At 40.4% G+C, this 27,092-nt stretch overlaps 1 protein-coding gene across 1 annotated transcript in view; it reads right to left on the bottom strand.

The window, feature by feature from the left end:
• Positions 1-27,092, bottom strand: part of MROH8 (maestro heat like repeat family member 8) — a 51,724-nt gene that overhangs the window by 2,531 nt on the left and 22,101 nt on the right. The window contains exons 9-22 of the mRNA XM_046679039.1: positions 23,733-23,868; positions 22,095-22,213; positions 20,830-20,982; positions 18,768-18,928; positions 15,487-15,622; positions 11,769-11,959; positions 9,678-9,815; positions 9,284-9,398; positions 8,809-8,949; positions 7,512-7,676; positions 6,645-6,800; positions 4,346-4,468; positions 2,770-2,869; positions 2,447-2,512 (exon numbers count right to left, since the gene is read on the bottom strand). Coding sequence (XP_046534995.1) covers positions 2,447-2,512; positions 2,770-2,869; positions 4,346-4,468; positions 6,645-6,800; positions 7,512-7,676; positions 8,809-8,949; positions 9,284-9,398; positions 9,678-9,815; positions 11,769-11,959; positions 15,487-15,622; positions 18,768-18,928; positions 20,830-20,982; positions 22,095-22,213; positions 23,733-23,868 — 1,900 coding nt within the window. The remainder of the gene's footprint in view (positions 1-2,446; positions 2,513-2,769; positions 2,870-4,345; positions 4,469-6,644; positions 6,801-7,511; positions 7,677-8,808; positions 8,950-9,283; positions 9,399-9,677; positions 9,816-11,768; positions 11,960-15,486; positions 15,623-18,767; positions 18,929-20,829; positions 20,983-22,094; positions 22,214-23,732; positions 23,869-27,092) is intronic.

Raw genomic sequence — 27,092 nt, forward strand, 5'->3', positions numbered from 1 at the left:
CTAGTTCAGACACCAAACAGCCAACATGCCTACAGAAGCTGGGGTAAAGGGCGAACTTCTTGCAAGCCTCTGTCTGAAAGTTTGCATGTTTATAGATCAATTCCAACTTTGACCTACAAAACTTACTCATTTCCAAGTTGCCAAATATTTCACTCCTTTACAATAATCACACTGCCAAGTAGTCTACTTAAAGTCAAATTGTTGGACCTGCTAAGCTATGTCTAATATTGTTAATTTCTAAGTTAAGAGAAAAACACTGTTATTTTTCTGGTCTTCTTTCTATTCATTTATTTACACAATGTATGCTTTTATTTTTTGTCTAAATGGAACCATATTTTACATATTATCTAATTATTGTTTATTTAATCACATTGCATCATCATTTATCCAAGTTATTTAAATATTTTTCTACAATGTCTTTCATGGCTGCATATGATTCTACAATGTGGATATGCTATACTTAACTAACTTCCTATTGTTTCTAATCTTGGATGTCTCCCATTTTTGCTCTTTTAAATAACACTGAAATGAACATTCCTGTAACTATTTCTGCTTATTTTCATAGGTTAAATTCCTAGAAGTGGGATTGATAAGTCAAAGGATATGATTATTTAAAGGGTTTTAATATGTATTGCCAAACTTCCCTATAAAAAAGTTGTTTCAATTTATGCTCATCTCAACACAGTGGATCATAATGTCAGTTTTCCTTTAACACATCAATATTGAGTATTAGTAGTCTTTGCCATTTTGACAGAAGAACACATACTGGTATCTCATCATTGTTTTGCTTTATAAACTTTTGATTACTAGTAATACTGAATATTTTTCATATATTTATTGCCCATTTATCTTCTATGAACTGATCATTCATAATATTTTCCACTTTTCTTTTGAGAAAGTACTGGTTTAAGGAATATTTACCCTTCATCATCTTGCAAATAATCCCTTCCATGTTATTGTTTATTTTTCAGTTTTGTCATTTTCTCTTTTTTTTCAAAGGTGGTTTTTAAAATTTTTATGTAGACAAATCTATTATTCTTTTACTTTATGGATCTGTGTTTTGATCCTATTAGAAAAAGCTCTCTTTTTAATTTCTAATTCTCCAAGGTCACAAAATGCTCAGGATCTCTTCATACTATGGAGCTTTTTATTACTTAAGTTGTATTTTAACCTTTAAATTCATGTTTATTTCCAAAATGGAATACTTTCAGTTCTTGCATTAAGATCTGGCTACATGTTCCACAGAATACATGAGGGGGCAGACATAAATTTTGCAATCCAAAGGAAGTGAAACTTATTTTGTCATGAAATTGATTTAAATTGATATTTAAAATTTTATTTTTGTTTAAATTTAGCGTAAAATTACCTGTGGTAAATGACATAAACTTGTTTAAAAAAGAGTGCTAGGGTGTTCTACCCTATTTCTAAGACAGATAAGCCACTGTTAGGGAAGGAAGAGGGTGGGATTATTCCATTAGGTTGAACCACATAAGACTGCTGATATTTGACCAGTTTTGCCTTACAAAATGGTAATTTCATATGGTTCACCCTAATATATATGTATATAATATAATAATACATATAGATAACTTGAGAGTAGAAAAGGAACTTTGGTTCTCCAGTGTTTTAGATTATAATTTCCTTTTAATTGAATCAACCAAGTAGAATCCTACTTCACAGAATAAAATAATCTACATGACTTTTCCTAGTTTTTTTTGCTTCTGATATCTGTGGAGAAGTAGGAGACCTTAGAGAAAAGTGGCATGATCTTTCTTAAATAAGTTTCAGCTTCTGGCTATTTTACCAGTTATTTATTTTTACTTAAAAAGCAGTGAATTGTTCAGTATTTTAATTTGGTTCTCAAAGTACATGCTTTTGGATTGTGAGATTTAGCATTTTGTGGCATTTTCTAATTGTAGGACTACTTTTTAAGTGGGAATAAATCATTCTTTGTGTGCTAAGTTCTCAAAATTGTATAATTACAGAAAATTTTCACTCACTGACAAGTCAGAAAACCAACTGCACGATGGCTGACTTATACAACTATAACACATCTCTGTTATCGAGTCCTACCAGCCTACAGGACAACCGCTTATAGGAAATAGTGCTGCAGTCATCTGTGTGATACTTGAGAGGTGGCATCATAATTTACTAAGATATTATTTCTAGCTAGTGTCTTATGTCCTGACAGACAAAGTTCAGGAATTGTCCCTGAGACACTCATCAAAGCTGATTTCCAGACAAATAGAGTCATCTCCTTTCCTAAAGAGGGAGTTGGACTGGGATGAGACTGTCACTCAATTAAGTCTCCAAGAGCTTTATTATCACAAAACTCAGGCTTTCTGGTTCCCAGAGTCTCAGCTCTGCCACAGAGCCTGCCCAGAGTCACTGCCTCAGATACCTTCCAAAAATGGGGTACCCCAAACCCAAGTGTATTATCACTTACCATCCTCTATCCAGCCAGTACCCTTCATCCTGAGCTCATTGTCATCCATGTACTTTGTTAAGAGCCCTAAATGCAGGAGAAAGTCAGTGAGTCTGCAATCTGGCTTTGGCTCTAAGCAGCTGGCAGAACTGGCCTTTTGATAATTAGACAGATTCTAAAAACTGGACTTCCAAGTACCTGATAGTTACCTATAGATAACATAACCCCTTTCTCCAAAGAAGTATTTTCAAGGTCATCTTCATAAAGAGTAGGATACTCAACAACACAATTTTGCAAAGTATAGGATAAAAGTGACTGCAGAAATGAACGGATTTTCTTTGTACCTACAAACAAGACTGCTGCTCTTCTGATAGGAAGTTTTGCATTCTTGAAGAACATCAATGTTTGGGCTAGGATGTTAACTTTCCCCTTGCATTTTTTTCCCTAAGTGGGGAGAAAAGTAAGAATATAAAGGAGTGAAGTAGCAGCACTATTTTTATCAGCCTCATTATAGTTCCAGAGTGAGGGACTATGTCAGATATACGTATATAGTGCTTGAAATAACTACAGTTGCTCAATGAATATTGTATATTCAGAATAACAAGGCCCCAGAAAAAGTTAAATTCTCTGAATACATCTTGCTCACACTCATTCATGCTGCATATTGTGCCTGTAACACCTCTAAATCCATCTTCACTTCTCTGTATCTAACTCTTCTCCATTCTCTAAGCTCCACCTTGACTCTGCCTCCCTGTGGGCTCTTCCCTGACAGCTCTTGCCTTCCTGACCTAACTCTGCTCTGAGTGTTTTACAGGTACTCCTCTCTTGACACATATCATTTTCCACCTTGAGTTTCTATTTAATGTTCCTCAGAGGTTTTATCTCCCTTACTAACTAGCAAAAAACTCCTCCTAGGAAGTTTTAATCCTTGGCACGTTTCTGGGTTCTCTACAGCCTGTTGCACACTGGATGTGTTATGCTTATTAGATGAATTAACTCACCTCTCTGGATCTCTTACAAGGATAGGCACTTTAGAGATAGGCGGAGAAAAACAGGAATTTGTTCTCATAGAACTTATGATTTAACATGGACAATCTGTAGTCTTATTCATTGAGAGCACTGAATTTCCTGCTATAAATACAGCAATCAGTGTATCACTTATAGGTTTGGCTGCAGGTCACAGAGGGAATCCCCAGTGGAAAGCCTGATGCAAGGGCACTGTGGGGCTTCTTAGCCCTGTAAATCTGCTTGGAGGAGCCCTTACTGGTCCTAAACAGGCTACACATATAGAAGATCTCTGGGAATAGTCAGTCCTAGGGTCTTCATAGTAGGATCCCAGTGGTTTTAGAGTCAGTTGTCTAGAAAGCCATGGATGGGCACTCTGAGGCTTCCCTGGCTCAAGCCTGCCCCTAAGATCAGCCACAGTAGCCTTTGTCAAGTTTTTGAAGAGAAAGGATGCCATCTAGGTCCAGGCAGAGCCAGCAGCATGCTGCCATCATGCATGGCAGCCCTTGCTTGGGGCTCCCTGAACATGCTCTGATAGAGGGTAAAACAATCCACTAAATCCAAGGAAAGGATTAGAGATCATTGTAAAGGCAATATATAACTCCACACTCCACAAGCAGATTTTGAGCGTGTACTATCAGCCTGACCCTGTAGTCTCTGGCCCAGGTTAGCGGGGCTCCCAAGAGTTCATCAGTCTTTTTGTAAGGAAGGGTGATAACACAAAGTGAATTTGTGACCCAGTTGGGAAGAAACTATAGAAGAATAGATTCACAGTACAAGACAGTTCATAGATATTAACTGCTGATGTGAAAAGGGATGGGAAATATTTCATATCTTGTTCCTCCGTTAAAAACTATGTCTGAAAAAAATGTCAGCATATTAAAGAGTTAAAAAAAGCCATTATTGTTCACATACAAAGAATTTGCAGACTGTTCCAACTTCACGAGGGCTGATGTACCAGGGATCTCTGCAGTACACTTCGTGGGGCAGCCTCCACTTCAGGAACTGCGCACATATAGTTAGGACTCGCCTGCTCTCCTGTGAAAAGGATTATCAGAGATCAGCATTTTATAACATTTTTTAGCTGGGGTAACCTTTTTTCAAATAACACTGACACTAAAGTCTAATATGAAAAGCTGATAAACTCAGAATTATCCTGGTTGAAGTGAGGGGAGGGGAGGAAAGGAACCAGAGTCTTGCTCTCCTTCACCTTCCCCAAACTGTCCCTAAAGGGGACTCATAAACCTGTGGGGTTCTGGAGAGGATGCGGAAACCACTGCTCTAGGGCAAAAGTGAGAGCTATCAGCTGTAATACCCAGACCAGAGATTTGTGCAGGAGTTCCCATTACCCCATGTCCGAGAGGCAGGCTCCTATGCCCACTTGCTACTCCTATGACATTTTTCTGTCAGTCTACACAGGGAAGTATACCTCCTTTTCTCACATCCTTATAGAATCTCTGGCTTGGAAGGAACTCTGGAGACTATTGATCCTTTCCTGATCCAGATACCTGAGCAAAATTTAGCAAGTGGCCCTCTTCTCTATTCATTGCTCTCAGAATGCCTCCCATTCACCATACAACTCTTCTGATGACTCTAAGCAAGTGTTTTGTCCCAGGTCCACCAGATATTTGGGCCATTAAAAACCCTCTGGGGACTTATGGGAATACAAATTAGTTAAGCTACTTTGCTCAACAATTTGTAAGTATCTAGTAAAGTTAGAGATACCCAGATATTCCACTTCTGGGTTTATGCCCTCAAGAAACTCTCACACATGTACAGACACAAAAATATGTACAATATTCATTGCAGCATTGTACTAATGAAAAATTGAAAATAATCTAAATGTCCAGGAATAGGAGAATGAAATAAATTGTAGGATAATCACATGATGGAATTCTCTATAGCATTGAAAGCAAATGAACTAGAGCTATACAACATGGATAAATCTTACAAATATAATGTTAAACAAAAACAACAAAAAAGCAAGTTGCTGAAAGATTTATAAATGATACAACAAAGTTTTAAAACATGAAAAATATTACTACAGAAATGATAAAAACAAAATTCAGGATGGTAGTTCTTGGGGGAACTCATTTGGGAATAGGTGCATGATTTATTCCTGTCTTATTTCTTGGAGTGGGTGGTGGATACATGGGTGTTTCTTATATTCCCTGTCAGTGATTCCTAACCTGTCTAACGTTAGATCCCTCTTCTCTGCTTAGGCTACCCTCTGAGGAACCTTAAAGAGGTGGATAGAGGTTGCTCAAGGTTTGAAGGAAAATAAGCCCAGAGCCTCGGCTGCTCTACACCTTGCCTGATTGCCAAAGGCTGGCGGGGCAGGGGATGGTTGGGTATCAATACCTCCGTATATCTGTAACCCCTACAGGGCATACTTTCCCATCACTTGGTTGGGAAGCTCTGCTCTATACTTGATTGGAGTCTGAAATATTTCATATTTATGGCTATAAGGCCATAAAACTTCCCCCATAACAAGGTGCCAAGGCCCACCATAATCTTAAATCCTGTTTCTGAACCTTCTTCCATTTCTGTAAGAGGGAGCATGGGTAGGTGAGAGCTCCAGCAAATATTTTTCCAGCCTAAACCTATCTCTCTGTTTTGCTGTAACTGGTGGTCATAGTTAGCACACTGGAATGGACAGGCTTCTGAGGTGTGGGACAATCTAAAGGACAGTCTGAGGGACAGCACTAAAGATGATGACATCCCACCCACAACTCTTATGGCAGAAACCCCTGGAAGATTAAGGAGAGGTAAAGTCTTCTCCAGATTGTCAGAGACGCTACTATTTCTTACTTAGCCTCAACACAAGTCCATTTGTCTCAAGGCCATGAGGCAGTTCTTGAGTGAAAGAATACAGATAATAAAATATTATCATTATCATCAACAAAAAGAGTTTATTGAATTGGGCACTGTTAGGGCTCTATGCTAGGCTGAATATTGAGGTGTGGCTACAACAAGGTATAATACATCATTCTTACCAACAAAGGGCCATAATTAGCTATACAGAAATAAGGAGTAAGATTTTTTGCACAATTCATTTGGCCAAAATAATTGAAAGGTAGCCTGTGCCGGAGGAAATGGGAAATAAAGAGGATACCACAAAGTCTCTGCCCTCAAAGATATGAATACTTATTTACAGATTTAGCTCTGGATTTGAAGTTATTCAGGGCTGAAAGAAATTGACAGTAGGGATTACCTCAGCTACTGCATCATTTTCATCCTGAGAATACAAAAGTAGTGGGACCAAGCTGTCCAGGACTTGGTTCTCTACACCCTTCTTATCTGTGTATTTCACAGACTTTATGGAGGCTCCAAAGAGGGTCATGGAGAAGCGGTGAACATCAGGTCTCACCTATGAAGGGAGTATCCAAAGGGAAGCAACTCACTGAAAGTGTTCGTACTTAACTTATAAGAGCTCCAAGTCAGTTGAAACACCAGTCCTAACACGAGGCTGTTTAGCTTTAGGCAGCTGAGGGCAAGAAACCAAACATATGTGGAGATAGCAAGACTTGCTGCTTTTGCACTACTTGTTCTTTCACTCTACAAATGAGAAATGGGCAATCCCACCTGTAGTCGTCACAGCTTATTCCTGACTGGTACTAACCATTCACACAAGCTGTTTTGCTGAAATTCAAAATCCCAGCCTTGGCATATTTGACTCTTCCACGGATGTGGTTCTTTGTGCTCCATGTTTTCCTTTTTGAATAACCTTTGGGATTTGGGATGGGGGCATATGTATAGTCCACCATCTTGACCCAGTCCTGATTGTTCCTTGAAAGGAAAGACAATGTCTTTTCTTATACAAACTCCTTCCCCATCCCACGAAGCAGGGGGGTACCTTGGCAAGTCTCTATGTCTCAGTTTTTTTAATCTGAAAAATACTAAGACCAGCCCTACCAACATCATGGGTTACCTAGAAGGGTCTTAAAAGAGGAGATGTGAAAGTGCTCTGAACATAAAAAGTACTACATAAAATAATGTATTTATTAGTACCCCAACTTCTATTTGCTGTTATGCCAATTACCCTCCCCCTAGGAAAGTCTCTCCTCTCTCTTTGTCTTACATCACCAAATAAGGAGAATAAGGTCCTCATCATGTCAGTCAGGGTGGTGAAATCCATTATGCCGACAAGTTGCAGGAGTATCTGGATGGCCAACAAAACAACCTTCTCGTCGGTTTCACACAAGAGGTCTAAGATGCTCGGCAACAGGCTCTTGATGTCTTCACTCTGTGTGTCCAAAGGGAGTGCACCATCACCTCCCCTGATAGCACTTCGTTTGGTACCAAAGTAGGGCTCCCCACCTTTACTCAGTACCTGGTGCTTGTGGAATTTTTGGTGATGCTGGCTAGTCAAGAACAGAGAAGTAAAGAGGGCATGGCTGCCCTCTCTCAGTACTGGCAGGGCAGATATGTAGAGAAAGGAGCAAGCTATTGTGAGTTGCCTCACAGGGCAGAAGTGGGACTAGGTGGGGATGGTCTAGCGACATGGAGTTGGACTTAAGGTAAGGAATTGCTCTCCTAACCACGAGAGAAAGTGGAATGGTTACCTCAGGTCACACTGAGTTCCCCAGCATGGTAGGTATCCAAACAAAAGCTAAAAGATTCCTTGCAGGACTTCAAGCAGGAATTGACTAAGGACCCTTAGGGTCCTTCTCATTCTGAATTGGGATTCTGCTCTTCTGAAACCTCCAAAAGGAAGCAGTCTCAGGGTTTTAAAGTTTAAAACATACATGTAAAAAGTATATAGAATAAGGCAACAAATATTCATGTATCCAATCAACCAGAATTGACATAAGTTAACATTTGTCATTTTTGTTTTACATATATGTATATATATTTTTTTACATAAAAGAAATAGAACTCAAGTGATAAAATGGAAGCTTCAGGGGTTAATCTTCTCTTCTGACCTAGGCTTAGTTTCTAGGTAGGCCTGTGGAAATGAGCTTCCAACATGAATGTCAGTGATCTTGGTCTTAGATGATAAGCATCTTGGAAGCAGGTACAATGGCCTATCCAATTTACCTACAGGGCGACACGGTACAAAGCATAAAAGGACACCTGAATGTTGCCCAGGTTGTGGTGATAATGAGGGTATCTCCTACACAAACTGCAAGTTTCAAATATTATGAATATATGTGACTTGGACTTTTTATTCCTCTTAATTTCATTAAATGTTTAATGGTCAGTACTTGCATATTTCCTAGGAATAAAATTCAAATGGTACCAAGGAATGTACTCCTACCCACTCCTGTTCACAGGCTACCCAATTTCCTCCTTAGCCATTACCAGTTTCTTGGATAACTTTCTGGGGTGTGTTTTATTTGTGACTTAAGAATCAGCGGTCTGGGGGCCCCTCCTACCATCTCCTGGTGTCTGAGAAGATTGTGCAGTCCCCTCAGGGCAAGATTTTTAAAGAGATTATTTCCATGATGTAGCCAGTCTCTCAAGCGGGCAACAGAGTATATGCTGGGCAGTCTCCTAGCCACTGGACTCTGGAGAAGCTGAAAGAACCCAGAAATCAGCCAAAGAAGTTACTTTTAGGCCCTTTTTCATGAGAGGAACCACCTTCTCACCAACTCCAAAATACAGATTCTCTTTTGAAAGCTCTATTATCCAGCACATACATTACAGGATGGTGCTTACACTGTAGGCACATAAGGAACGCTGAATAATGAACACGTGGAAGGAAGAATTTCAATAGGCTTGAATCTGAAACTATTTCTGTCCCACATCTGAAATGGATCCCAGCCTGCCACTTAGTCCAATAGGGTCTAGGAGGCAGGTATTACTGCTTTATAGGCTTCCCGAATCCAGCTTCTAAAGAATGAGTCTTACCTCCACAAAAAAGCCTGCAGATGTGAGTTTATGTCTATCATTCCCTCGGTTAAGAAGAGGGACTAACAAGTACATGACCTTATGTGCAAGGAGGTGATTTCTTTCCAGCAATGCACTGCAAAACAGAACACAGACGGAACAACTCTCAGAGGTGCTCCCATCCAGAGAGCATCGTTCCCAGGGCTGGGGGCCCTCTGAAGTTTTTGCCCAGATTCAGGTACACAGGAGGGCATGGCAGGGTCAGGACCTCTGAAATCTCCCTAGCATTACGGGTCTTTGCCCACCCTGTGATGAGAAGATTATCCGAACTTAGTTGCTGTGATAACTAAAAGGGAAAAAAATACCTTAAAACAATGCTGATTTAGGGAAGATATGCATGGCAAGGAAGCCTTACTTGGCAAGGAGAGATACTCCCTGAAGATGGCACTCTTTTCCTTCCAGGAGGGCCCATCCTTTATTCTTTTCCATGATGTGGAATTCCTGCCAGCACCATGTTCTGAGGAGAAGAGTCTTTGTAGCCTGTATGGCGAAGCTAAAGCAAACAAAAACAGTACAAGTGAATAGAACAGGACCCTCCAATGTACAGCACACAATCGCCCTGCTCTCCCTGAGGAGGGCCATGCACTGATAGCTGCTGGACTGTAATTCTCTTCTTTCTAGATTTCCTAAAAGACTCCTAATGCTAAAAAAAAAAAAAAAAAAAAAAAAAAAAAAGACTCTTAATGCTCTAATAACTAGATTTTGTTTCCCTGGGAGTTTGGAAAGAAATCTATGATAAAACAAATAATGTGGGATGCTAAACAGATACCCACTGCTTTTTTTTTTTTTTCAGTGAGGAAGATTGGCCCTGAGCTAACATCTGTTGCCAATCTTCCTCTATTTTGTATGTGGGACGCCACCATAGCATAGCTTGCTGAGTGGTGTGTAGGCCCACACCCAGGATCTGAACTCATGAACCCAGGGCCACTGAAGCAGAGTGTGTGAACGTAACCACTACATCACCGGGCTGGCTCCCCCACTGCTTTTTTAAAGCTTTATTTAAATACAATTTACACTCCATAAAGTTTACCCCCATTGCTTTTTAAAACTAGTTATTGAGGGGCCAGCCCCGTGGCCCAATGGTTAAGTTCACATGCTCCACTTTGGCAGCCCAGGGTTTCGCCGGTTTGGATCCTGGGCATGGACATGGCACCGCTCATCAGGCCATGCTGGGGCAGTGTCCCACATGCCACAGCTGGAGGGACTTACAACTAAAAATATACAACTATGTACCAGGGGGCTTTGGAGAGAAAAAGGAAAAATAAAATCGTTTTAAAAAACCCCAAAAACGCTAGTTATTGAATAGTATCCTGGACATAAGAGAATTTTTTTTTTTTTTTTTTTGCTGAGGAAGATTTGCCCTGAGCTAACATCTATTGCCAGTCTTCCTCTTTTTTTTTTTTTGCTGAGGAAGATTCACTCTGAGCTAACATCTGTTGCCAATCTTCCTCTTTTTGTATGAGAGCTGCCATGACAGCATGGCCACTGACAGACAAGTGGTGGAGGTCCGTGCCCAGGAACTGAACCCGGGCTGCTGAAGTAGAGCGCACTGAACTTAACCACTAGGCTACCGGGGCTAGCCCACATTAGACAGTCTTAAAGCTGGAGGGGTCCTTGGAGAACACCTGGCCTGATCTCATTTACAGACGAGGAAAGTAAGGCACAGAGCAACAGAAAAATTTGCCCACGGTACACAGCTGGTTAAATGAATGGGAATTAGGACTCAGTTCTCCTGACTCTTAGGTGTTCTTAAATATTCCACATCATAGCACTTCCTCTGAAAGAAATCCATGTGCCATAGCGATACTAAGGGATTTCTACTGAGACCCTAATGGGGAACTAAAAATACCTCTCCATGCAATAAAACGGAGATGAGCTATTGTTCAAGTGTGGATCAGTACAGTTTCGGAGGTGGGTTTAAGGCTGTTTTACTTGTCTCTGTCTCTACTTGACTTATCAAGAAAGGGCTGGCAGGGGCCAGCCCCGTGGCCGACTGGTTAAGTTCCTGTGCTCTGCTTTGGCAGCCTAGGGTTTCGCTGGTTCGAATCCTGGGCGCAGACACGGCCCCGCTCATCAAGCCACGCTGAGGCAGCATCCCACACGCCACAACTAGAAGGACCCACAACTAAAAAAATACACAACTATGTACCGGGGGGCTTTGGGAGAAAAAGGAAAAATAAAATCTTTAAAAAAAAAGAAGGGGCTGGCACGATATCGCACATTATTTTACAGGGCATCTGGACCCAGACAGCCACATTTACCTTGGCACCAATCAAAAAAAAGACAACCAACGAAAGCCCACAGTAACTCACAGGCATTTCAACTTGTCTCCTGGGAGTGGCAGACTGTAAACTCTCCCACAGTTGGGACCACATCTTGGCTATCCTCATGTCTACCACAGTGCCCAGTGATTAGTTAAGGTCAATGAAATCACAAGGGGCAGTACCACAGAGGGGTGACCTCGGAAGACATTTCCTGTCCTGTGTACAGGCCACTTGGGATGGCGACATCAGACATGGTGAGGCCGATGCTGTGGTGAATCTGGATGAGCAGTGTCATGAGAAGCTGAGGAAAGAGTCGGAACGTAGCTGCTCGGAGCCTGTTTCCCACAAACACCTCATAAAGGGCATCTGTTGCCTGTGGTAGAAAAGGCACACAGCAGAGCTGAACACCTGCTAGCCCTAATCCTTACTTTTACTTGACGTCTGCTTGTGCCAGAATATGCTTTCTGGTTCTACTATCCCATACGCAGAACAGTAGTGGCAGTCGTGCAGGAACACGAAAGTGAGGGGAAAAGGAATAGGAGTGAAGTGGTCATTAAAAGTTACCAAAGAGTGAGGGGAGTCCTGAAATCCAGAAGGAAACTATAAAGGAAACTATTAACATATTTGACCACATACAAATATAAAGCCAGGGCAAAATTTATCATAAACAAAGTTAGATGACAAATAACCCGGAAAAGTATTTGCATCAATGTGATATTCTTAATATATAAAATGCTCTTACATATCAGTACAGAAAAAAACAAAGGCTTGCTACTCAATGCGTGGGCCACACAGGAGCAGCACTGGCATCACCTGGGAGCTGGTTAAAAATGGAGAATTCCAAACCCTCACCCCAGACATTTTGCACCAGAATCTCTATTTCGATTAGACCCACAGATGAATGTGGTTTGTGTGCATATTAAAATTGAGGAGCACTGGTGTATAGGACGTGAGCAGACAAGTCACAAAAGAAGAACTATAAATGGCCAATTAAAAAACATATACAGGGAGGGGGCTGGCCCCGTGGCCAAGCGGTTAAGTTCGTGCGCTCCACTTTGGAGGCTCAGGGTTTCGCTGGTTCGGATCCTGGGCGTGGACATGGCACTGCTCATCAGGCCATGTCAAGGTGGCATCCCACATGCCACAACTAAAATATACAACTATGTACTGGGGGGATTTGGGGAGAAAAAGCAAAAAAAAAAAAAAAAGATTGGCAAGAGTTGTTAGGTGCCAATCTTTAGAGAAAAAAAAAACATACACAGGGAGGGTGAAAGGGGTAAAGGGCCACATATTTATGGTAATGGATAAAAACTAGATTAGTGGTGAGCACGATGCAGTCTATACAGAAAGTGAAATATAATAATGTACAATTGAAATTTATACAATGTTAAAAGCCAATAAGACCTCAACAAAATAATTTTTAAAAAAATATACAAATGTTCAACTTCACCAAAATGAAATAATAATTAAAACATGTTCCTTTTTCACCTATCAGCTAGGCAACAATGAAAAGACTGGTAAGGCTCAGTGTGGTGAGGGTGTGGGTAAACAGGCATTCTCACACACAACTGGGAGAAGGGCAACATTCTAGAGGACCATCTGGGAACATTATCAAAAGTTTAAATAAGTCCACCCCTTGACCTAGAAACTTCCCTTCAATGGACTTTATTCTAAGAAAATAATTGGGTATGTATAACAAAATTTATGTATGCATGATTAAGTTTGCTAGAGCACTGTTTTAATGGCAGAAGTGTGAAAACTGTCAAAATGTTCACTAATATGAAACGTGATAGTGAAATAAATGGTTCTGTACCATGTATTACCTATTTTTTTCTAAGATTTTATTTTTTCTTCTTCTCCCCAAAGTCCCCCAGTACATAGTTGTATATTTTCAGTTGTGGGTGCTTCTAGTCGTGGCATGTGGGATGTCATCACAGCATGGCTTGATGAGTGGTGCTAGGTCTGTGCCCAGGATCTGAACCAGCAAAACTCTGGGCCACAGAAGCAGAATGAGTGAACTTAACCACTCAGCCATGGAGTTGGCCCCTTACCTATTTTTTTTTGCTGAGGAAGATTCACCCTAAGCTAACATCTGTTGCCAATCTTCCTCTTTTTGCTTGAGGAAGATTTGCCCTGAGCTAACATCTGCCTCTATTTTGTATGTGGGTCACTGCCACAGAATGGTTGATGAGTGGTATAGGTCCAGCCCGGGAAGTGAACCTGGGCTGCTGAAGCAGAATGTGCTGAGCTTAACCACAAGGCCACGGGGCTGGCCCCAAGTATTACCTATTTTTAAAAAGGTAATTAAAAATAAATAAATTACTATGCAGGCATGAAAAAGATAACAGAGAGCACTATATATTGATATGAAATATAGCTCATTTTTTTTTTGAGGAAGATTAGCCCTGAGCTAACATCTGCTGTCAATCCTCCTCCTTTTGCTGAGGAAGACTGGCCCTGAGCTAACATCCGTGCCCATCTTCCTCTGCTTTATATGTGGGACGCCTGCCACAGCATGGCTTGCCAAGCAGTGCCATGTCTGCACCCGGGATCTGAACTGGCGAACCCTGGGTCACCAAGAAGCACAACGTGTGCACTTAACCGCTGCGCCACTGGGCCGGCCCCTAGTTCATATTTTGTTAAATGAAAAACAGCAAATCATCAAACAGAATATATAGTATGATCCTATTAATATACATATACAATTTATAGACTGACCTGATTAAATATATACTTTTATCTGCCCTAACTCCCTAAAACTGCACTAAAATGACATTATAGGGATTTTTAAAAAGGTATAAACCCACAAGAACAGACAGAATAGGAGAGGAGACAATAATACATTAGAGATGTCAAAATGATTTTGGAAGCTAAAACACACGTATGGTAATAACTTAGGCCAGAGAAAGCTGAACCGTAAACTGGTAGGGAAGAAAATAAAGTAAAAATGTATATATTGATAGTGGGGCAGGCTGTGTGTCTAGCAGGGAGGGAGTATATAGGAACTCTCTGTACTTTCTGCTCAATTTTGCTGTGAACCTAAAACTCCTCTAAGAAATAAAGTCTATTTAAAAAAACATATGGGGGAAAAAAGTTTACCAAATACATACAAAAAAAGTTTCTATATGCATAAGCACTTCTAGAAAGTTCATTTTTATGGAGATGATATAACCATGAGCTAAGTATGCTTTTTAGATTTTTAAAGGATTGTATTAAAAAAAAAATCCAAAGAATATGTGATGGAGACTCTATGTTGCCTGCAAAATCTAAAATATTTACCATGTGGACCTTTACAGGAAAAGTTTACCTATCTCTGCTCAAAGAGGAGCCCTGCTTTCTATTTTATACTTTTCTATATTATTTGAAATTCTTTTTCATGAGTTTGTATTACTCTTAACTGTGATGAACTATTAGCATTACTATGATGATGTATTACTCAACTTTTTTTCTTTTTTGAGGAAGATTAGCCCTGAGCTAACTGCTGCCAATCCTCCTCTTTTTGCTGAGGAAGACTGGCCCTGTGCTAACAGCCATGCCCATCTTCCTCCACTTTTATATGTGGGACACCTACCACAGCATGGCTTTTGCCAAGCGGTGCCATGTCCGCACCCGGGATCTGAACGTGCGAACTTAACTGCGGCGTCCCCGGGCCAGCCCTACTCTTAACTATTTTTAAAGGATGAGGGAAGGCATGTTGCAACATAGGAAACCATACTGATTCTTTCACTCTCTCCAGCTCCCTCCATGTCAATCCCTTGGTAGAGACACTGTAGATTTATAAATGCATGACAGAAGCAAACTTCCAGAGGAACCAAAGGAATACTCTCCAGATGGGGCGTTGGGCAGTCGTCCTAGGAGGGGAGCATGGTGGGCTGACGTTGGAGGGGCTCAACGGCTTACAGCAACAGCCACATAGGCCATCTTCTCCTGCGTGGGCACATTGTGGCACTTCTGCAGCTTCCTCAAGAGCCTCCACAGAATCCAGGTTGTGCTGGGCAGCTCCACCTCCAGAGTTCTCCACAACTCAGCCAGATGCCTAGAGATCCCAGAGTAACAGGATTCAAGACAATGGCTTATCATAGGCTTACCATGACCACAACCTCCCTGGAATCTGTTTGGGATCCAATCTATAAGAGGTTTTCCTATCTGCTCAGTTCTTCAGGGTATCAAAAGACTTCCTATCTGATTTCCTAACAGTAACTCCCACGGTTTGATAGACTCAAGTTCCCATTGCCACAGCATGGACTTCAAGACCACTCATGAACTGTCCTAACCTACCTTTTCACTCTCACAACTCCCCTAGCACATACTCTGTGCTGGAGCTACCCAGACTATTCACCTTTACCAAACAAACAATGGCCTTTGAAAACCCTAAACCTTTGCTTATGTTATTTCCTTAAGTTGGGAAGCCCTTTCCATAACTCTGCTCTGCCCATCAAAATCCTTCAAGGTCCAGCTCCAGTGTCATCTCTTCTGTGAAGCCTTGCTGCTTCTTCACCATGTTGCTCTTGAGAGTTCCCCCAACACTTTAAGAATGCCTCCTTTGAGAGGTTGCCTCGATCTTAAATGTACTATTGTCAGTTCTCTGTATGTTTGTCTATATCTGTTCCCTCTTGAAGGCAGGGATTATGTCTGGCTTTTCTTCTATGAATCCTTCAGGACCTAGCACAATGCCAGGCTCACAGAAAGCATTCAAAGACATACTTATTCAATGCAGTCTATGGTCCTCAAATTTTGGCTAAGGTCAAGCCCTGAAACAAGGCTTTGATCCTCCTCAGAAGAGACCCTTTGTCTCCTCAAAGAAAGACAGTTTGTAATAACATCTCTTCTACCATTGACTCAAAGGTAAGGCCTGAGAGTTATATAAACATTGTGGAGGAAAATTACTGGGGGAAGACTGGGAATTACTCATGCTTTTAATCCATTCTTTTATTTTCAGAATCTACCTAGGTATCTTTGTGTGCTAGAGTCAGTGTTTTTTAAAGTGTGGTCTTCCAACTCTCTCCATCAGAATCACTCTAAAAACTGAGAGGCTTAAAACTATTCCAATATTATACTCCCTATTCTCATGATGTAATATGTAAATAAAACAAAGCAAGAAGATCCTAAAGGATTCCTAAAGGGAAGGCCAGAAAAGCAATGTGGGATGCTGAAAAGGCTCATGGCTGGGGAAAGAGATTGTGGAATATGAACATTCGTTTCTGGGATGAAACTAAGAAATCCTATACTTACTTAACCTTCTTTTTTTCTCTGAATTCCTGAGGGAGTAAATGAAGTATTTTGAGAAGTTATTTATTGTGAAAGAAGTGTTTCAAAAATGCCTTAGGTCTGCTGTACGTTTGTTAAGTGTGCTGAGAATTCATCTAAATTAGGAAAACACACACATTGGCCTATTAGCCAATGGTTCACAAATTTTAGTGTGAAAAAAGTCATCTGGAGAGTTTGTTAAAAATATGGAACAGGTTTCACCTCCAGTGACAGTGATTCTGTAGCTGTGACATGGTTTTTGTTTGCTCACCATCACTTTGGGACTCATCAATCTGTTTCATACCTTCCTTGCATTCATTTTCGCTGTTCCTTCTGTCTGGAAGGCCTTTTCCACTCCACCATCCCACTATCTACCTGGCTAATTTACACTGAAAGCTCAGCTTGAGGCAGCCCTTCTTTCAGAAACTCTTCCCCAATCCTTCATCTAATTAGGTCAAGTCCCCTCCTAGGGACTTCCACAGAACTCTGTTATTTTGCTTTGGGATCCTTTGTTATTTGTCTGTGTCTGCTACCAGACTTTGCTGCTTGAGGCCAGGTCCATGTCCTGTCCATTATTTCTCCAGTGCCTAGCAGCACCGTGCACATAGCAGATGCCTTGAAAAGACTCCTAAGAACAATCACCCCAATCTGTATGTAGATCAACTAACGGACTTCAGGCAAATGACCAAAAATATAATCAGAATGAAGTTTCCTGACTAAGTCATTTCCATTTCTAACAGATTCCACAGTTCTCATACGATCTAAAGCAGTGGTTCTCAAGTCCTCCAAGAGCTAGAACAAACACACACCATAAAATAATGCTGAAATTACTCTTAAAATAACTAGATACATTTAATATTTTGTACTAAATCAGATATTTTGTACAAGAATCTATTGTAGATAACTTGAAGCAAGTACGAAAGATTTGAAAACAACGTATTAGTGAAATATAGAAAAGTAAGAAGATTTTTTTTAATCTAAATTAACTCATATTTCTCCATGGATGGGTACAAGTTCTCCTTTTGATTTAGTGGTAGAATGTCTAACTCAGCTTACAGAAAACATCAGCATTACAGCAAGCCATTATGTGAGAACTATTCACTGAAAGTGGTTTCAAACAGTTTAAAGCTGAGAAATCTTTTCTTCAAATACAATAATTACCCACAATCACAATATATAAAGCAGATAAAAAGAGGAGCTGCTCTGGTTAAAGTGGAGTGGGGGCCTGGAGCCCTCTCCTCATGATGCACTGCCTTCCCCACAAGGCGTCTCCTGGGCCTTCCAGACTGCCTCCCTCTGAAAACCACTAATCTAAAAAAAGGCATCTTGTTTGTTCCTCTCTCTGATTCCATTCTTATTTATGCATATATTTATACTTTACGCATATATTTTTTATGTACATATTTATTTACTTTTTGGCTAAATCTTTCTCAATTGCATGCAGACATCACCCCTAAATAACTTCAGTATCTATCTCCTAAAAATAAGGGCATTCTTCTGTATAACCACATTATCTTTTACATCTAAGAAAATAATTTGATAATCTAGTATAGAGTCTATATTTAAATTTTCTCACAATTTTCTTTTATGGTTTTCATCCAGGATCCAATCAAAGTCACATATTGCATTTGGTTATGTCTCTTTAGTGTTTTTTTATCTAAAACAGTGCCCCCAGCACCATTTTTTCTTTCACGACACTAACATTTTTGAAGAGTTCAGTCCAACTGTCTTGTAAAATGTTCTTCCTTCTGGATTTTTTGGATTGTTTCATTATGTTCATGCATTATATTTTTATTTATATTGTAGGTATCTGTCTATATCTTATCTCCTCTACAAGAATATCATTAGTTTTCTGAGGGGAGCCATGTTCCACAATACTGACAGCTGTGTCACACACCCCAATTTAATCCAGAGGCTGGACCAGATTCTGTTACCTATCATATGGTACTGGATGACACAGAAGGTGGTTGATCACTACATCTGTGTACTTGGGCCTGGAGATAAACAAACTCACAGTATTTATGATTTGGTGGCGGACTGTAGGCTGGCTGATTATGGATAGCCTGGCACAGATAACATCCATAATTTCTGGCACCTGAAGAAGGAAAAGAAATCACTAAGACCTTAATCCTGTGTGACAGTGATAATTACTGAGAATATTGTGGCTATTTCTAAGAGGTCCTGGGGGTGACTTTTAAAACAATGTTTTTATTATTATTTTTTTAAAGATTGGCACCTGAGTTAACAATTGTTTCCAATCTTCTTTTTTTTTTTTTGCTTTTTGCTTTTTCTCCCCAAATCCCCCAGTACATAGTTGTATATTTTAGTTGTGGGTCCTTATAGTTGTGGCATGTGGCAACATGGCCTGATGGGCGGTGCCATGTCCGTGCTCAGGATCCGAACCGGCGAAACCCTGGGCCGCCGAAATGGAGCATGCAAACTTAACCACTTGGCCACGGGGCCAGCCCCTATTATTGTTAAAAAGTTTATTATCAAAACTACTTAAAACATATCTGTATGTATGCATATGCATATAAAAGGATTTGGAAGAACATATGTACAAAGATGTTAATAATGTGTCTTTGAGTGACGGAATTTTTTTTTGCTTATATATTTTTTCTAATTTTTCCTTAATGATTATGTATTGATTTGATAATAAGATGAACTAATAAAAGTGTTGCAAGGAAGCTGGTTTTTTTCCACTCTGACTGTAAGAGTACCAGAGGAGTCACCGCCTTCCTCCCAGTGATGCCTATCTCGCTCAGGGTAAAGGAAACAGAAGCCGCCGGGCTTTGGTCTTTCTCTGCTTGGACTACTCTTCCCACTCATAGACTCATGGCTTCAGGTCTTTGTGGAAATGTCAGCTTCTCAGAGAGTCACTCCTCAATGACCTCACATAAAATGGCTGTCATTATCACCAGCTGCCAGAAATTGGTTTAAGGATGAGCAAGGGATGCGACTCTGGCTGATGAAACATGAGGGAAAATCTACTGGGGGCTTTTGGGAAAGATTTTCCTCTCTGATTAAAGGGACAAAAGGAAGGCAACATCTCTCTTCGCTGGATAGTCTTGTCTTATCCGCTCATAAAGTCTGACGCCGCAGTGACCATCTTATGACTTAAACGAACAGGCAAAGTGGAAAGATGGAAAAGCCCTTGGCTCTTTGATAACACTGTTGAGTCCCTGAACCAATCTTAGAAAATCTACTCCACTTCCAGCCTTCTTGGTGTATGAGACCGTAAACTCTCTATCTTCTCATGGTCTGGTTATTTCACAGCTGAAAGCACCCAACCGATACAAGTGCCAATCTCACAATGCTCTCATCATACTGTTTTTTTTGCATTTTTGCTATTTTAATAGGTTAAAAACTGGGTTTTCATCATTTAAAAATTACTTTTTACTTTTATCAAAGTGCAACATGCACACAATTTAAAAAGTCCAGTGGTATTTCAAGGCTCTCTCCTGCCCATTCCCCAGGTCGGCTTTCCAGAGACAACTACCTTTATCCCTTTATCTCTTCCAGTATGTCCTTCCATATTTCTAGATGATCTAATCATATTGTGATTTCTTGATGTAACAATTTTAGACAGATTTAAATAAATTCTCTTGATTTTAAGCTTACAAGTCAGCTTCCTTCTAGGATCACTGATAGCTTGACTTTTTAAAATTTGACACCTTTAATTAACCTAGATGAAGATCTAAATTGAAGTTAACATTCTCATATGTGTTAATTATATCTTTATATCTCTGGGAAATATAGACCATAACTTGGATTTCTAAAGATCTCCCTCCCTAGTTGCATCCATAGTGGTTGTTTATTACAGGCTTGTTGAATGGATGAATGTTAGACACTGACCAATGGACTAAGGCTTTGACCGTGGTCCCCGGCAGCAGTTCTCAGCTGAACAGGAAAAGCAGAAGAGACCTCAGCAGCTGCAGCAGGGGAGAGGTCTTGCCAGTATTTCAAACCTAGAAAATGGCCACTGAGCTTTTTTACCTTCTCAAATCGGGACTCTGCATTTTTCACCAATGTTATCAGCAATTCTCCCGCTGACTGCTGGGTGCAGGGATGTTTCACATTTTTCAAGCCATCCAATGTGGTCATTACAAACTGGTAGAGCTCATCTGAATCGAGAAAAACTTCAAAGACCTGAAATGATTTAGGGAAAATGAACTTCCAAGATATATGATACCATAGAAAGAGTCCTGAAGTAGATTCTATGTTAACAATCAGAGAAGTGTACAAAGATGTACAAGGCTGTTCACTTCAGTCTTGTTTACAAGAGTGAAAAACTGGAAGCAACCCAAGTGTCTACTGCTAGGGTCTGTGCATGGCCTTTTACCGCTCTGACTTTCAGAAAGAAGTTTTATTACCGAGATCTTCAGAAAGAGTCACACTTTTAAAGGAGTAGGACTAAAGGAAAGTCTCTAAAGCTACAGAGCTGACAGGGTCCCAGGCACAGCTAAAAGACCTTGTCTGGAGACAATATATTAAAAGAAGTGTGATTCTGCTTCTCATTGTACTTGACAGTGTATAAAGTCCTTCACATGATTATAGCAGGTATAATGACTGGGCACTTACTATGTGACAGGCACTGAGCAAGGCATTTTCCACACAATGTCGTATTTAACCCTTACAACAATTGAGTTATCCCAATTTTTACAGATCCTCATTGTGCAGATGAGGAAACTGATGCACAGAGAATTTTAAATTACCTGATACCTTTGACTCTACATGAGTAAGATCTGCAGGTTTTCTTTTATTCTATAGCTTCTAACATAGTGCCTGGTGCCCAGTAGGTGCTTAAATATGTGTTGAATAATGATAAATATATTAATTAAAAAGGGTATGGCTTATCAGATCAACTACATTTTCTTGCAGCTCCTTTTTGTGACAAGGATTTACATTTGCAAGAGCCTGGCTAGGGTTAGGAGAGCCATCAATGGAAGCCGTTTGTCTGAAGAGATATCCAAACAGAGATATTGGCCCCAGTGATGGGTTGACCTAAACCGCTAAACTAATAGGGAAAAGTGTAGAAGTCTCAAGACCATGGTGCCTCATCTCCAAATCAGGGAATGTTTAGAGAGCACCTTCTCGGGCAATTTTGTATCTTTAGTTTTATAAGAAATTATCAAAACTTTTCCTAAAGTGGTTTTACCATTTCACATTCCCACAAGCAAATGCATGAGACTTCTGGTTGCTGCCCATCCTCTGCAACATTTCATATGGTCTGCCTTTATAACTTCAGCCATTCTGATTACCTGGGCAATTTTGAAGGGACAACTGTAGAACCGTTTAATACTATAGAGTTCTAGGAGTTCTCGACATTTTTTCATGGCTCTTTTCAAGCTTTGGTGATTTTTCTTGTCATGAGTGATATCTGAGAAAAAAATGAAATATTAATACTTTCTGGCTTATATCTTTCATCTTGATTTTGCAAGCCTGGTTGATCTCTAGGTTGAAGATCTCACTCTTCTTGTCTTTTTCAAACTTGAATAAAAATGCCTGGGGGAAGGAGTGCGTGTCAATCTGAAGGCTGATTTGTTTCCCCTCTGTTGTAGAGCAACCCATAAAAAGGGCTTAAAGAAAAAGAAAAGAGCTTTTTGAAAGAGCAGAGCTTTTGAGTGATTTGGAAGTACAACCAAGGTGAGCTAAACCATTCCCGCACTGGTGAGGACTTTTGAGGGGTCTCCCTATGACGCTTAGGTCCCCACAAAAAATTGTACGATTCTGTACTGTCTGATAATTCTGTGTATCAGAACTTTTTATGTGTTTAGTTTTGCTGATGACTGAACCTGCCAACATGCCCTCACAGTGCCTTGGTTTTCTCACGTTTTGTTGTGACTCATGGTCGCTGGAAATTTATGTATGGGGCCCATGTGTCTGGGCCCTTGGTTGAGCATATTATCTCTCCAACTGGACAATAAACTCTTGGGGAAAGGACCCTGTGTGTCTTGTTCACCAGTGCATCCTGAGAACAAGTGCCTCAGAAATCTATGCTGAGCAAGTAAGCACTTGCATCTCCACGGCTCTATGTCTTGGTAGACACTGCTCACACTCAGAGCTGCCCAGAGATGAGACGGCTGCTTTGGGAAGCACACAGCTTCCTTATCCTTAGGATGAGCAAGCCCAGGCCGGGCAACTAGCTGGTGGGGATAGAGTGGACTCAGACTCAAACACCGGGGGCATGCTGGCTTAGATGTTTCTGAAGTCTCTGCTAACTGGGGGTTTGATGATTCATTCTTTGACCAAATGGTCCTCTTTCTATTCTTCAAACTCCGAAAGCTCTTATCTCCCAAGGGTCCTTGCTTATGCTGTGCCTTCTGGCTCATATGCTTTTCTCACCTCTTCACCTGACTAATGTTCTTTATTTTTCAGGTTATCTTCAGAGAGGCATTTTCTGAACCCCACAACTAGATTTGATTCTCATTCATGGCCCCTGTAATTTCCCTTCATAGCAGTTATCTTAGTTTGTAACAACAGAGTTATTTGTTGATTCTTTGATTGTCTGACTCCCCCACTAGACTATATGCTGGTTACTGTTAGATCTCAAGTAAGTATTCAGTAAACATTTATGGGATAAATAAATAAATGAAGGCCCGAATGATGGCAGGAACTTCTTCCACTTCTGACCAAACTAATCACTCCAGTCTGTCCACATGTTTAGCTACTCCAATTCGATGGCCAAGCAGATGGCTGCCTCTGATGGGGCAGACCCACTGTTAGGACTCTATCAAGTCAGTGCTGCTTCTTCTCTGCCTTTGACTATGTGCCCTTCCCCTTATGAGCTACTGTAAAAAGTCTTTCTAGAATGTGGGGAGTGAGGACACATGGAGGACTGTGCTTGTGTTGTGCTAGAGGATTTATTCAGGGCCTCGCTGCCTTCAGCAGTGCCTTACACTTCAGCTTCAGCGTGATATGCAGCAAGTAGTGTGTGCCCTCGGCAGCCTCCTCGGCCACCTCTGTCAGTGGGTCCCCACACAGTAGTGCCATCAGAGCCACTAGGTGTCCAAGTCTTTGGAATCGCAGTGGAAGCTAGTTAGGAAGAAAAAGAAAGATGCCATTAGAATACAGGGGCATTTGATGCCTTAGATTTAGGTCGTTGAGAAGTAACTCCATTTCCCCCTCTACTCCAGAGAAGTGCAAGGGTCCCAATCAGCCCTTGGATCTCTTTAAGGTTAACATTTAACGTGTATAGATACAACATATCCAGCACATGATATTAAATAGGGCAAGTTCTGACCTAAGTAAGCAATCTGAAAAAAGCAAAAGCTTTGTATATAAAGATGTTCATTCTAGCACTGTTTTAAAAGACCACATATTGGAAATAATTGCGCAATAACAAGGAGAACTATGGTATAGCCACTCTGTGAATATAGCCATTAGGGATAAAGTATCCTAGGAATTTGTGATAAGGTAGGAAAATATGCTAGTCTGCTAAGTGAAAAAGCTGGATGCAAAGTTGAGGTGTACCATTTAATTCTATTTAAAAATTTTATTTATTGATATCTTGACTGACTAAAGAAAAATAGTAAGGTAGCCGGCAAAAACCACATCAGAAGAAGAGATATAGTGAAGAAAGTGGGACAAATTAAAAAATGAAGGTAGAAAAGATGAATGAAGTTAAGAATTTGGTTAGCATGCAGAACGCACACTCATCATTCTTTTGGGGTAGGCCACGGAGCTAGGCTCTGAACTTCCTTAGGGCTAACGCAGAGGTACACACAATCTTATATACAATATGATTCACATTGCCCATAAGATAAGAAGCACAACTCTTCCTAGGATTGAGGCAAAAAGAAATTTCTTCTATGGCTCTTCATAAAAATATACTGAGGGGCCCACCCGGTGGCGTAGTGGTTGAATTCACAGGCTCCACATTAGTGGCCCAGGGTTCACAGGTTCGGATCCTGGGCATGGACTTGCACATTGCTCATCAAGCCATGCTGTGGCAGCATCCCACATACAAAAAATAGAGGAATACTGGCACAGATGTTAGCTCAGGGCCAATCTTCCTCACACACACACACACAAATATATATAGAGAGAGAGAGAGAGATATGAACAACAGCCTCTACAACTTATTTACAGTAAACATAGTAACATATACACAAAGCTGTCTAACATCTTTCATTCACTGATATAACCTTCATTCATACATTCAATCAACAAACACTGAGTGTCAATGATGATCCGGGAACTGGTTATGCCTATGGTACTTATGGGCAAGGCACTATGGTTGGCACTGGGGATATAAGCAGTGAACAAAAGATAACATCCCTGTTCACGGAGGTGATATTGTAGTTGGAGGAACATAAAATAACAAACATTAAAGTAAAATTTACTATGTCTCAAATGGTGATACATGCTATGATGAAGAAAAATGCAGGAGAAAAGGATAGGAACTGCTATTTTAGAATGGTCAGGAAAGACGTCACTTTCCTGTTGATGTTGAAATGAGAGATTAAGCCATATAGATATCTGGGAGAAAAGCACTCCAGGCAGAGAGAACAGCAAGTGCAAAGAGAAGGGAGTATGTGTGGTGTTTCTGAGGAATAAGTAGGGTAGGTTGGCTGGAGCAAAGTAAAAAAGAGCAAAAAAAAATAGGAGATAGATGAGGATGGGGCCAGATGGCATAACAACTTACAGAATATTATAAGAATTTTGGATTTTATTCTGTGTGACATGGGAAGGCATTGGAGGGTTAGCCATTGGAGGGTTTTGAGCAGAGAGGGGACATAAGCTGACTTACATTTATTCAATAAATATTTAATTAAGTATCTACTATGTGGTCTATTCTGTGGTAGGCACTGGGGATTATGCGGTGAACAAGATAAACACAATCACTGATGAAGTTTGCATTCTATTAGAGGGAAATAGGCAATAAGTCAATAAACAAACAATCAAACAAGATAACCTCTGAACCTAAGAAGCCCTAGGAAGGAAAGAGAGTGATGAGATAGAGAGCAAGGGTAGATCTATTTGTAAGCAAAGGCCTTTTTGAGGTGGAAACATTTGAACTGAGCGCTAAAGAATGACGACAGGTTAGCTATGTGAAGAGTTGGGGAAGGTCATTCCCAGCAGAGGAAGCAGTAAGTGCAAAGGCCATGAAGCAGGAAGAGCTTTACATGATAAGGAATGTAAAGGAGGCCAGTGTAGGGGAGTAAGTCAGGGGGTGTAGAGAGGCAGGCAGGAGCTAGATCATACAAGACCTTGTATTCAAGAACAGCTGGATCAAAAGAGTGGCACAGGTTTTAAGAAGATAATTCTGGCTATATATAGAGAACACATTGGAAGGAACTGAAGGGGAAGCCCCCATCCCAACACACTCATGCACAAAAAAGTACTCAGAAGGAATAAAAAAAGGTTAATGGTAGCTATCTCTGGATGACAACAACAAGATAATTTTTCTTCCTTCTACTTTTTAAAAATATTTAAAAATTTTTCTATAATAAACATATTTATATTCATAATACAAAAAGACCCCCAACTTTATTAAGACAAAAAAGGTCACTGGAGAATTATGTTCCTAGTCTGATGACAAAGTGGTTCTTTAACAATCTCTTTTCTAAATCTCTATCTTTTATTTGAGACTAGGAAAAAAGTTAGGGACCCAGGGAATATGCAGTTTTCAAAATTGTACACTTAAATTGGTAGGATTTCATTATATATAAATTATAATTTAATAAAGTTGATTTAAGAAAAGCTATGGACCTTCTCAGAAAAATCCAGAAGACTGCACCACACAAAATTCTGCATACACTTTTCCGGATGTTCACATACCTCAAAGGCACCTAGGTACAGCACCCCTACATTAGCAATTCTCCCTAGGAAGAAAATGCTAAGGAAGATATCCAGGGCCTAGAGAGAGATTATATAGGAGAGAGTCATTTGAAACTCTTTTCTTGTTTAATCTGCAGCCAAAATTAGAGGTTAAGGAATGCAGAAGGAAGAACAATACATTATTGTTATTAGAATAACAACAGTAGGGTAGTCAGTGATGACAGAATAATAAGGTAGTCTGGTATGGCCAGAAGTTACTTGCTTTCCTTGACTAAAGAGAGAAAAAAGGAAGTAGCATAGCTTGAGGGACTGAATTTAGTTCAATAATGAGGTGGAAAGTTTGGATATATTTTCTTTTCTTCTTTTTTTTCTTTGTGAAGAAGATTGGCCCTGAGCTAACATCTGTGCCAATCTTCCTCTATTTTATGTAGGATGTTGCCATAGTGTGGCTTGACGAGCAGTGCTAGGTCCGAACC

Source organism: Equus quagga, chromosome 12 (genome assembly GCF_021613505.1).
Source record: "Equus quagga isolate Etosha38 chromosome 12, UCLA_HA_Equagga_1.0, whole genome shotgun sequence".
NCBI classification, from domain to species: domain Eukaryota; kingdom Metazoa; phylum Chordata; class Mammalia; order Perissodactyla; family Equidae; genus Equus; species Equus quagga.